The sequence below is a fragment of the Oreochromis niloticus genome, linkage group LG11 (assembly GCF_001858045.2).
Source record: "Oreochromis niloticus isolate F11D_XX linkage group LG11, O_niloticus_UMD_NMBU, whole genome shotgun sequence".
In the NCBI taxonomy this organism is placed as follows: domain Eukaryota; kingdom Metazoa; phylum Chordata; class Actinopteri; order Cichliformes; family Cichlidae; genus Oreochromis; species Oreochromis niloticus.
Window position 1 is genome coordinate 32,955,114 of NC_031976.2, and position 13,403 is coordinate 32,968,516.

Below are 13,403 nucleotides of genomic sequence, written 5' to 3' on the forward strand. Positions count from 1 at the left end.
CTCTGCATTAAACCCAGCTTGTCTCTCTGATCCCGGGAGGACTGCTTATGGGAGCTCCTCGGACCAGTGTAAGCCCTGCTGGTTTCCAGTCGCCTCGCAGCACTGCACGTGGAAGAGGAGGAGAGGGAGTATTTGTCCTCGTGCCCTAGGCAGGAGAAAGAAAACAAGGGGAGAAAAAGGAGAAACTGAGGCAGAGAAAACAAGGAATGAGCTTGTTAGAGATGCAGAGTGTAAAAGTAAAGGGAAAGTAATGCAGAGAGATGAGAAAAGATGAGGGCAGGGGAGAAAAATAGGAAAAAGCCAGAAGTAGAAAAGGAGAGAGCGAGCGCAGGGTGGTGGAGGGAGAAGAGCAAATGAGTGAGCGAATAGGAGTGGAAGAGAGAGAGTGAGCGAGAGCAAGTGAGAGGGAGGGAGGCGTACAACACTGCAGACACTCGCCCACTGTCACTGCTCCACAGCCAGAGGACAGAGGCAGCAGCGGCAGCAGAGGAAGCGGATACGATGGAGGAGGACGACTGTACCAACCATCTGCAGCTCAGTCCCCGTCACTGACAGCCTCCCTCGGGACCATCCTGCCAAGTTGGGAACAAAACTACACTCTTGTCCTTCACAACACCAAGTACTGGACCCTCAACTCCTGCAGGAACACTGTGCACAAGATCATCATTATTTTTCCCGCTCTTGCACTCCCGCACACTTACTCACACACCTTCTCTCAAACTGAAGCACACTTCACTCTGCCTATTGGACTAGCGAGTTTTTTGTTGTTTTTCATCATCGCTGCCTTCCGAGCTGAGTGGATTTACTTTTATCCTGTGGAGGACCATGGGGCTGGGGTGGAGGGGTACAGGAGGGACCATCCAAAAAAGGACAGAGGAGAGCTGGTACCATTTGGTGGCATTGCTGCTGTTGTGTGGTTTCTGGGAGGCTCACACACAGACAGATGATGGGAAGTCTGTCTACTTCTGGGAAACAGGTACTGCTAAACCACTAATTACAGATTAAATGTGATCCTTTGCTTTACATATGGAGTGTTTATGATAGCTGCTGATGTATTAGTGTGTTGCTTCTGAGTGTGGGAGGTCACATACCGTAGCTGCGCCAACAGCACAATCAGTCAGATCTTATCGAAAATGTTTCCAACTCATTATATGTGGATAATGTGGCATGAACAGAGTGATAACCATTTTAAGACACGTTTTAAATAATAAATAAAAGGAAATAAAAGCTTCTTAGATCTAGTGCAGAAATGTTCTCATGACTTGTTGGGTTTCAGAGATCTAAAAGGCTTCCAGATGACACACTTTGGCTGTCTCAATTTTTTTTTTTCGTTGAGGTTTACGCTGCTGAACTTCAAAGATGCATACACTTGAAAGATGACCCAGAAATCTACAGTAGAATCTTGCTCCTTCGTCCTGAATCGCATGTGGCACGCAGGACAACTATGATCCATTTTTGAATAGATTAGTTTCATCTCCCTGAGTCTCAGGTGATTCACTGTTATTGAAACGTTGCTGTTGTGTTTTACAGCATGCAGATGATTGATAGGCACTGCATCACTATTGTGGTTGGCAACGGTTTCATGCTGCTGATACAAAATCAGCTCTGAATCTGAGGGCGTTGTGTGTTTTTTGAGGCTCACGCATGTAGAAGATTGTAGATTGATGAGTGGGTACAGTAGTTCTTATCTTTACACGTGCTTGTTCTCTACACTGAATCTAGCTGCACTGAACTGTCTCTCAGAGAGACATATAAATATCGAGTGCCGTGGTGAATTATATCCCCACACTTGATGCTGAGCACTACTTTAAGGTTCTAGAGTACATATCATGCACTAGGTTCAGATTAACACCGATAACTACTAACAGATGCAAAAATTAACCTTTGCAGTCATTTTTAAAAACATCTAGGACGTACTTTAAGGCACAAATTAAATAACGATCTCTTCATTTCCCAGTTTGATGCTCAGGAGATTTAAGGTGTGCTTTTCTCATTCAACGTTTGGAAAAGTTTTATTTTCTCAATGCCGGTACAACTTTGTCGTCTCTCTCAAACTCAAACGCCACCACTCTGCATGTCCTGCCCCGCCTTGCTCAACACCAGTCCCCAGTTGACGTATCCCACGTCTCTCCCGTGGTTCTGCATCTTTAAAGAGGATGTAGCTGAGTAAGGAGATTAAAGGAGCAGGGATTTAACAACCCAGGAAAGACAGCCCAGGGAAGAGACTTGAGAAAGAGAAAGGCAGAGTGAGCACTGCAGGCAGAGAGAGGGACTAACTTAACCTACATCTACCCTACTGTAGGTCATAATGATTATGCCTCTCTCCCACGCTACAGCACCTTTCTCCCACACTATGCACGCTCCTCAACTGGAAAGCTCTAGGCTCTGCGCTTTGAAATGTAATCCAGTGTTGGGAGTTTGTTCCCTTCTTCCCAAATAAAAGGTAGTGCATTGATTTCAGCCCTGGAGTGTTCTTTCTTCTGAGTCTCTTTGGTTTGACAATTGCCTGCAGAGTATTAAAATCACATAGGGCAATTTACCGCTTTGGATCCCGGTGCTTTTCATCAAAATGTGATTATGTTTGTGCAAGATTTGCATACTTTTTCTTTCCAATGGAAGTTGTTTTTCCCGTTATTTATGTATTTTTTTAAGAAAAGAAACGCAAAATACGATGATGTTTGTGCACACTTGCAGAGTGTGCAGTGGAGGGAATATTCTTGTGGCAAGCAATGCTCTGATGTTTTGCATATTGATGAGTCTAGCTGAAATACAGCCCCTGTCTTCAAAACTGTGGGGAATTGGGACTGCATTGCTTTTATTGCCTTCTGTGGAAATATGATGTATCTGTTTTGGAAGGTGAGACAGTCCATTGGTGATTTTTTTTCTTTTTTCGTGGAGAATACTATTCAAATGAAGCAGATGGAGACAACAGGATCCTCCAGCTATTGCAAGTGATATTTCTGCAGGTGGCGTTAGGATAGCTGAAGGAAAAAAGAAAATGATTATAGCCACCATGAGGATGATGGTAGTGATGATGGTGATGGTGATAATGGTATACCACAGATTTTCTGGGGCCTCTGAGAGATTGCTGGGAGTTTGTCTTCGTCTCAGATCCTGTTTTCACACCATTTTTCTCCCTGTCTCTTTCTCACAACTCTGCACTCCTTCTGCACTTCTATCTCTGCATCTTTATCACTTTGTTTCCCTGTCTAGCACTCATACCATATTTTGCATTGCTTTTTTAAGAACCACAGCCCCAATAATAAGACAATAAAATATGATGAAATCTCAGAGAAACTTATTGTCACGAGGCAACACCAGGATGTCAATCTATCTATTATAAATACCCCCCAACTCACCCTTGCCTCCAAACACACACACCGCAGCAGGTGCATCTTTCCCATTCAGTTACAGTGTGTGTGCTTCATTAGACTCAGTTGTTGAAGCAACAAGGTTGCCAGGTTTGTGCTGTCAAGACCTCCCATGTTTGCCTGAGGACAAGGCAATTACAGGTGGTGGAGTATTACGTACTGTAGTATCTCGATATCTTGAGCATCTGCTCTATGCCTCACTGTAAGTGCTCCTTACACATGGCTTTGCAGTTTGATACTGATGCATGTTAATGTTCCAGTGGATCCTTAAATGCATCAATTATCCACAACATTAAAACCACCTGCCTAATATCGTGTGGGTCTGTCTCCTCCTGGCAAACAGCTCTGACGCATCGGTGTATGGATATGGGACATCTGGGGGTGTCCTGTGGTGCTTGGCATGGTGAATTTTTGGATCCTGTAGGTTTTGATGTGGGGCCCCCAGGGATTGGGATTATTCTGGTGTATCCCACAGATGTTCAATTGAATTGAGCTGTTTGAAAGATGGGATAATGCTTTTGTGGCTCATTGTCATGTTTCTTGAGCTGTTCCTGAGCAGTTTTTGCGGCGTGGCTGGATGCCGCCATCAGAGAAGCAGTTGGTCGACTGAAGTGTTTGCAAAAGCGGTCGCAAAAGAAATCCGGTTGCATGGACGTCAACAGCAAAATAACCCTCGGTACAACATGATCCCCATTTTGTAAATTATGGAAAAAAGATGATAAAGCAGTGTGTAACATGGGGAAAGGTGGAAATTCACACACCAGTGGGTGATGACAGTGTAGCTACATCAGTCCTTTATATGAGTCCCATGGATGCTCAGTTTGATTAGGATCTGGAATGTTTGGAGTCTGCCTCAATGCTTTTGGGATCTTTATGTATTCCTAAGTGGTGTTAGCTGTAGCAGGGTGCATTGCCCTGTTTGGAGAGGCAGCTGTGGTCAGAGTTTCTTTGACTTTAGTGGTTTGGTGTGGTACATATCAAAATAATGTCCATATCAATATTACAGTAGGACCCAAAGTTTAGCAGAAGGACATCACATTGTAACAAGATAATCATGACTTGTTACTGCTTTTAATGCTTCGGTTTCATAAAAAGCACAAAAAAAAGAAGTGAAGCTTACCTTTTAAAATGTTAAAATGTACACCAGCAGGTGTTAATTCATTTATCAGTCTGATCTGACAGCCTGATCTTATCACTCTTGATCAACCTTCTACCTTTCCTGATTGGCCGCTTGTAATCTTTCCCAGAATCCAGATTATCTATTATTCAGATTACGTCACCTCTGGATCCTGATCAAGCCAATCTGCAATTACCTGCCGTCTTACCTCATCAAGTTAAGTCACACTTCACAGCATGTGCCTCTCAGTCACAGGCCTGTTAAATCAACTGAGACATGCACAGGCTCTCAACTGACTGCTCTTAGATCTTGTTTCCCATTTCTGTTTGTGAATACGGTCACCCAGAAAACGAAAAATTTTGTTCAAATTTGCATTTTAAGCAACAGATCACTTCTTTTGAGACCTTATGCATGAACAAAGTCTATACACATAAAAGCACAGCAGTAGGTCTCCTTCAGGCTGCTGATTTGGCACCTGTTACTCTAACTGTTAATGCTCTGTGAGGAGCGTGTAAACTTTTGTTTCCTGAGCTGTTAACTAACCAACCTCATAAAACAGATGCTTGAAAGACTCTTTTAATTAATGATAAACTGTATGGGAGCAGGGTTTTAAATTGTAAAATGACAAGGATTTTGATATTGATACCATAGGGGTGTCTACTTGGAGGCTGGGGGGACACCACTTGCCAGATCCAGTATTTTTATATCAACCATGCCAATTAACACAGCTGTCATCTCTTTGCTTTTCCCTTTACTCATTTACAATTTCCCTTCAAAGTGGGTGCGCAGGTGTGTTAGGCCTGCATCCCCATTTAGTGACCAGTGGCCTGGTAACAACTTTGAACTCTTTGTACATAATAAATCAACTACATGCCCATCCTGATGTATTGTTTTTGCAGGGGGGAAACTGGCAGATTTGATGACATTTAACAAAGTTAAAAACAAAGTGCGTGTTGTAGATGTTCTTTACTAAAAACTGATAATATAGCCCATTTCTAAGCGATTGCTAGGCATGTATAATTCAGCTTTTGCAAATATAAATGAGATGTTATTGTGAAATTAAAACGATACAGTACTTTTATGAGGTATTGTGGGTGCTACAAATTGCTAACACCGGGCCGTTTTAGCCCATTGTTAGGTGTGATAGCATCATACACAATTCAGTATTTTGTGGATCTAAATTAAATGTTAAATGTGGTTAAAAAGAAATGCTATGATGCTTTTATAAGGTGTTATACATATAAAATGTGCATAAATCTCTTGGGCACTAGCTACTTGCGAGGTGTTTGCTAGGCAACATGATGTCAGGTAAGAGCCTTCAGGGGCCTAAGATGTACCTGTGTGCCAAGTTTGGTTGCTCACTCCCTGATGGTCTGGGAGGAATTTGTAGAAAGAAACACACAGACATATTATCAATTATCTTTTCTTTTCTAAAGTCAAGTTGTTCTTTTTTATTTCTCTTACCCAAAGTGCCTTTTAACACTTGGATATTAATTTCATTTTTACTTTAGTTACTTGATACAAGGTACCTTTCTTGAGAATGCTAGCATCTGTAGGTCTGTACATTTGTTGGACCTGCTTCTCTAATGACCTGTCAGTTTCCAGAACCAGTGCAGGTTTAGTCCTACAAGGTATCATCCAATAGAGATTATTCTGGTTTTCTGCTCTGTGACGTGCTGCAGTGTGTCAACACATCTCGCCCATGTCACCGTTCAGGACACAGGTGTAGGGCAACTATTGCTGACAGGCCATTGTTAGCTGAATACATCCCTCTTTTTACAGAGCCGCTAGCAGTGAAGGATGTCATCCTTGCTCAGGGTTGTTACTGGCTCTCCCACAATCACCTGCTATTACGGTGGACCCACTGAAGAGGCCATCCAGGAAATTGAGGGAGAGCGGGTGTGACAGGTTCACAAGTTCACTACAGCATGTCAAGGGCGTTATATGGAGAACAAAAACTCCTTTAGCCAAACTGATAGTGGTAACGAAAGACAAGAGAAGATTGGTTTAAGGGGAAAGCCTTGAGATAAATGGAAACAAAAGAACAGTGATGATCTTTTTCAGGCTGTTTGCACTAAAAAAAGCAGACAGTTCCTCTCTAGCCTTATCGTCTGTTATAGCAACACATCTGAAATCTTAGGAAGGTTATATTTATATTCATGTCCAATGGATTTGGCTACATTTTCCCATTTTAAACTTCTCATTCTGTTTTACTGGCATACTTGATTGATTCATGTCCTCAAATCACCTCAGCATCAACCTCACAACCTTTCCAACATCTAAATTAGAGCCTGTTGTGTCTGTACTGAAATCCTTTGCTTCAAATAGCTATGTGCTAATACCTGTGTACCTGGATGATATCTGCCAGTTTTCTTTTCATTAAGCTGGAAACAAACACACGTCTGAGTAAATAGCTGTAGCTGTGATAGCAGCAGGAAAGTGACTGGCATCATCCCAAATGAGAATATCCCTTGGAGACTCCCACCTCATTTTAGCGAGTGCATTACAACGTGACCCTCAATGACCCTAATTAGCATAGCACCTGAGGGCAGACAAGGATCTGGTCCATAATTGGCCAGCCAGTGTTAAAATTCCTTAGCAACAGGCAACAAATTTAGGCCACGCATATAAATTAAGATAATTTCCTTGGGAATTTCATTTTTCATTACAGAGTGTGCCAGTGGGTTTTATTTTAATTCAGTATTCCCATGTTTTTGTTTTCTTTTTCAGTTGGGTGAGAGTGAAAATTGAGGGTAATTGTGTCTGTTGTGCATCTCGCCCTACAACCATCAGAAAATGAGCACTCAGCAGCTTGTGGAAACAACAACAGCCATGTGGCCTCAGCATCTTTATGCCTGAAAGAGGATGGAAGCTATTTTTCAAAGTTACGTTTAGTCTCAGTGGAAAAAGACCGAACACAGCTCGGGCTCAAATGATCGGCACTTTGCTGTCATTGAAATGACACAGGGCTCAGCAACAACACTCCATGACATTGTACCTGATTTTTTTTCAAAGCACTTGCAGCAGAATGTGTCACGTTTGACCCACATTGATCTGTTTTGTGGCTTTAGAGATATTACCCTACTACTCTCCGCTCCAGACTGCTGTGCTTTTAGAAATTGCCAATCCATCCAGTGGAGAAAGATGCCAAAGAGATGCCAGAGTTTGTTTAATCTAAATGGCAGAGCTTACACTAAGAACTGGCTTGGCTATTACTGATATAGGAGGCACGGCAGGATTAGAGATTACACTTCATCCAAAAAACTTTATTTAGAGTAAGATAAGAGGATTCCCACTGCTTTATTCCACCCTATTGAAATGGCTCGTACCATATTTTAGATGCAGTGCTTTGTCATTCAGCTACAAACCACCGGAGTACTTTTTGCATGGTCCTGAGTAAGCAGATCAGTGATAGATTTATGTTGCGCAGGACTGTTATCTTTCCGATTATCAGCCTTGACCTGGTATATCAAAGTGGTACGTGCTGCTATGAAAAGATTAGAAAATGAGATTAAAAAAACACCTTTTTTAAAATTGGTACATTTTCTTGTGTGCATTCTCAGTTTTTGCAGTGAAACTATTAATTTATGTCCTCACTGTTGCAAAGTACATATAACATATTACAGTATCCATCAATAAACACTCATTCCAGTCCCAGTTCATATGCAGGAACAATCAGTGATGTACTGACTTTTGGAAGGAATGTGGTAGGGAGCGACAGGATCAGAGGCTAGAGGTCGAAGGCTTGTGGATATTAGTTCAGTCTCTGAAAAGATGTGGTTTCCCTGTATACTCATGTGAGGCGCTAATAGCTCAGTCACACTAGATTAAAAATAGGAATGCATCCTCCTAACAAGTACAAAAAAATCAATGGTTTCTTGGTGATTGCATTTATTTTTTTTTATTTTTGCATTTGGTGACCAATTGAAAGTATTTGCAGCAACCAGCTGGCCAACCAGAGTTTGAGCATGCAAAACCCTCAACCTCTGGATACATGGTGGGATGCAACATGTCTCCACATAACTTTCAGACAGATTGACAAATGTTTGCAAGTAGTTACCGTCTAATTTATTAATGCAAAGAGATTAACCACGCTGCACTCAGAGTCAGTCTGCAGTGATCAGTGCAGCACATCTCACTGCAGTTGAGAATGAAACCAACTCAACTGGCTTCCTTAGAGTTATTTTTCTATATAAAAGCAAGATTGTCAAACAGTTTGTGGTAAAATTGCAGAGACAACATCACTGTTTATAGAGCCTGGACTTTGTATGACTCAGTTAATGTGAATCTCTGTGTATTTTACAGCAACACATTTGAAACAGATGGCAGTTACAATTTTCTTTATCACTATTATTCACTGTATTGCCACAAAATATTGCATGTAATTGTCAAGTTGACCCCCTTCAATCACAAACTTATAGCAGACTAATAGAAGACTGAATCCATCTCATCTTGCAGTCAGTTGCTGTCTTCAAAGCTGGTGCCTGACGGCAGCCACCGATTGCAAGTGTTGGCAGAAAACTGGTCTCCGTCCTCAAGGCGGCCATTTAAAAGACAAGAAAATTACAAGTTCCTTGCAAAAAGTTGTAATAATTTTGGTCGTGCCATGGTAGTATCATAAACCAGAATCATAGTTCCAGTTTTAAGTATCCTCAGATAAACCGCTTGATCAAGGAAAAAGCTGACAATATCACCATTTTATTCTGGCCATGTCAACAAACATGCTAACATCCTGGCTCTGTGGTCTCTGATCGTTTACACATCTTTTTGGCAGGTGATTCACTCAAAGTCCCATGTCAGACTGTTCAGAGGAAACATTTTAAACTAAAATCATGTTGGGAATTTCATTCGTTCACATAATCCAATCAAAACCCCCCATATTATAATGAAATTAACAAAATGTTCTCTATAAATTGAACATAGTCTTGGCAGATGAGCTGATCTCAGAACAGGCTGACAGTGCAGGCTTAGCTGATGCTCTTGCACGCATCCTACTGGCAAATTTCACTCAGGGCATTTAAGCTGCACACTGATTCACAACCCATCTCCACCCCTGCTCCTCCCTCTCATGCTGTGTCTGACTTAATCACTGTTAATGTCTGATCTTGCTGATGCTTGCTCCGGTCAGTACAGGGGTCGTTCTGCTCTTGTCCCCACCCAATCATATACTCAGCATGTTTTTTTTTTACTTGATATTCTTCTCTCAATTGGGAATGATTTGCTTGTAATCAGTCTTCAACACAAGCCTTCTCTATCTCAAAGTTTAATAAGAGTGTGCAGCCCAGATGAGTTAAGAAGTACATCGAGCCAACATCGAAATCATATCTATATTTTGACTTTAACTAGTTCGTTTGTTTGTTTGATTATAATGATTCTGATTGAAATCCAGGTAAACTTAAACAGAGCAGCAAAGCAGAAACATATTCCCTTCTTTTACCATCCCACTTTTTTTTCTCCTCAGTTTTCCCTAAAATAATAGGTTTGTGTTTTTCTGGTACAATGGGGTCGTGTCCCTTTGGTGTCTCTTCCCAAACAAGGACTTAAATCTCCACTCAGCCACAAGTTGAAACACAAACAAATAACTGGACCCATATTGAGGAAACCAAGCACTCTCGTGGTCAGAGAGTGGCATTCAAAACAGGCCCTTGACTTCCCAAGAGGCAACGAGGCAGCTTCAGTGGGCTGAGAGGAATTGCGGTATCATCGAAGAAAGCAGTGACATTTACCTGAAAGGAGCCTATCCTGCCTCCCCCGATGCTATTCTAATAAAGCTGAAGAGATGGAGGTGGCTTGGAAGTAAATATCCTCCTGTCTATCCAGCAGCTCTGTCATTAATCCTTCATCTCCCCCACTGGCCATCCATTTTTATTATTCTTTTATTTATTTATTTTTTGCTCAGCCATGAGGTAGTCATGTCCCCACATTTTTTTGAAGATAAAAGCTTTCTTTTCCATGGCGGTTTGGGTGTTTTGCTCCCCAGTGGAAAACGCTGATGGCAAACTGTCATAGATGGTCTGGGAAGCACTCACTGTTGTACAGCAGAAAGATTATAATTCATCTGTAGATCACGTAATGAACTGTACACAGACTGCTTTAATATGCAGTGCAGTTTAGAGTCATATATCAAAGCTACTAAATCGGAATATAATGAGAACATTACATTAGTGTATTGAGCTTCTGTTGTTGGTTTGAAAACCGCACTGCATTTGAATGCCATGCTGTACTTATGCAGTTTTGACCACGTTTATGAATGTTTTGCCATTTGTTTCTGGACCATGTGTTCTTGGTTTATCGAGTAAAAATGGTGCAGTAATTCCTCAGAGTGCACTAAGCAACAGCGACAGAAAAATGGCTTCAGGTAATTGTTTGTGAGGGTGTTCTTCAATCCCGCTTTTGATGTTGTTTGTCTGTTGAAATCTGGAAAGTCTGTGTTCTCGTCTGTTTTAGTTTGTTTTCATTTAGTGTGATAAGCTGAAGGTGTAAGCAATCAGCCACAACATTAAAACTGCCTCCCAAATATTGTGTAAAGCTCCTCGTGCTGCTGAAACACCTCTCAGTCATGTACAGCACATACATTGGACATGTAGAAATGTTCTGTGGTCTCTAGCACAGGGCAGATGTTTGAATTTGGAGGGGTTTTTTAGGTTTTTAGTTTGGGGAAAGAGTTTTCTCACGTAGCTTAAAGTATTACACAATTTGAAGTTTACTTTGTAAATCCTGGTCCAAAACGGCAATAAAGCAGGCCTGTCATGTGATTGACAGGTTGCTGCCATATGCATGTGTGGTCCCTCATTTGGATTTGCCACTTGCTCATCAGGTCTGGGTTTACTACACTGACATAGAAGCAAAAATTCTCAGCTCGTGAATTTAAGACAGAGATTCACCAACCGACATGCAACATACTGAGGCCAAGACATAGGATCCCATGGATGCTTAATTGAATTAGAGTCATGGCTATTTGATGACTTGTTCAAAACCTTTGGGCTCTTTGTCATGTTTCTTGAGCCATTCTTCTTTAGTCGGAGGCTTCTGTCGGGTTTTTGTTTGGTCTTTGTTTACATGGATCTCAAGTAAGATCCACATGAATATCAGGACAAGGCGTCTTGGCAGAACGTTTTATTGTAACGAGATGATCAGCGCTGTTCACTACACCTTCCAGCTGGTTTAATGTTGTGGCTGAGGGGTGATTAAACCATGATTAAACCATATTAATTAACACAAGAGCAGTCCATGTTAGCAGCTCTGTGAAGATGTAATTAGACACAGCAGTGCTTGGATATAAAATGCGTTCAAAGTAACAAAACTAGTGCAGTTGATGAGCAGGTATAATATGTACCATAGCTTTTCAATAGCATGCTCACATTAAAGCACTAACTGTGTTCACAGCTGAGGGAGATGATGGGTTTTTTAGGATGTTTGTAGATAAATGAGACTCTCCAGCCTGCAAATAACCAGAGTAACTTTAATTAACTGAAAGGGTGTTTAAAAAAAAAAAGAATTGCACAATACTGATGGGATAAAAAAAAATCTAACAAAATCCTAAAAGAAAAGCACAAGAAATTCTAGTAAGGAGTGCAAGGGACAAACAAAAGAGCACAAAAATGTGATAAAGAGAGAGACAAGATTATATTTAGACTCTGTGCTGATAAATAAGAGAAACTAGTGGAAGCAATTAAGAAATTATGGAGAACCAGACAAAGACGGGAAGTAAAACAACAAAACATGAACAATTACTGAAAAAAAGAGAATTTAGAAGCAATGGGAGAAACAGCAGAAGTAGACAAACACAGGCATGAGGAAGAAGAGCCATGAAATAAATAGAAACCAAAACCTCCCCGAAAAAAAGAATTATTTTGGACTTTTTTTTCCCATAAACTTACAACACATTTGACCAGAAGGCCGTATTTAATAATAAGGTACTAAAAGCTTGAAACACAAATCTTGTCACCAGCTTACTGGAAACATTTCAGTATTTCCAACATTTCAACCAAAAGAATAATCACATTTGCATTTAGAAAAGAATGACTCAATCAAATCTATTGAGTAGATGATGATATATTTCATTAAATTTGTTAAAATTAATTTCATTATGAATGTCTTTTTGAATGTTAAAAACAAGGTCCCTGCTGCATCTCTCACTGATGCTCATCAGAAAAAGCCACTGTTGCTTAGAAAACACCCAAAGAGACCGTTCACTACCTGAGCACAGAGATCTGACCTGGTATTGCTGTATTTCAGAAAAATTGATCAAATGTATTAATGGTGACGTAATTATAAATATTGGTGTCTTAACTTAAGCTGCTCAGAGAAGTTTAGAGATTCACGCTGACATGATGGAGTTACACCTATCAATTTTTTGTAGTACAGGCTGTCTAGGAACTATTACAGATAGGAAGTTCCCATATTTGGCTGGCCCTCTTGCTTCATGGTACAGCCGGAGGAGTAGTGAAAGTCATGTTGAATGCGTGTACAAAATATTATCACTACAAAATTCAACTTTACACCAGTGCTAGATAAAAAGTTCACCAAAGTTACTACAAATTATCTTGAGGGGGATATCACATTTTATTCCACTCAATCAAACAGTTATTTCTTTCCCAGCGGAGAGCCCTGGTTGACCGGCTGACATTACCACCCATGGAGACGTGTTACATGCTTGGCTTTAAAGCATCGGAATGAAATAAAATACTAATTTGACAATGTAAACTCAAGGGGACAATGATAGTGAAGGTTTACTTTAAACTGCATCATGTTTAATAAACCTGTCCTTTTCACTTTGCATTCCTATTGATTACTGCTTTTTACACCTTCAGTAGCAGGTCTCATTAGTCTCACATGCACAGTTCAAGAACAAATTCAGCTAGATATTAAAAGTCAAGATTGAAGTAAACCTGTCAATACATTTGATTGATTGT

General features: G+C 40.8%; 1 protein-coding gene across 5 annotated transcripts in view; it reads left to right on the forward strand.

Annotated features, from left to right (window-relative positions):
* Positions 1-420: 420 nt before the first annotated feature.
* Positions 421-13,403, forward strand: part of thsd7ab (thrombospondin, type I, domain containing 7Ab) — a 189,115-nt gene continuing 176,132 nt past the window's right edge. Inside the window, exon 1 of one of the 5 annotated variants that reach the window (XR_003222220.1) lies at positions 421-976. Coding sequence is in view for 3 of the 5 variants with exons in the window: in XM_005455116.2 (XP_005455173.1) it covers positions 826-976 (151 nt within the window). In the remaining 2 variants the exon portion in view is untranslated. The remainder of the gene's footprint in view (positions 977-13,403) is intronic. The other 4 variants (XR_003222219.1, XM_005455116.2, XM_005455115.2 and 1 more) reach the window with 4 other exon arrangements.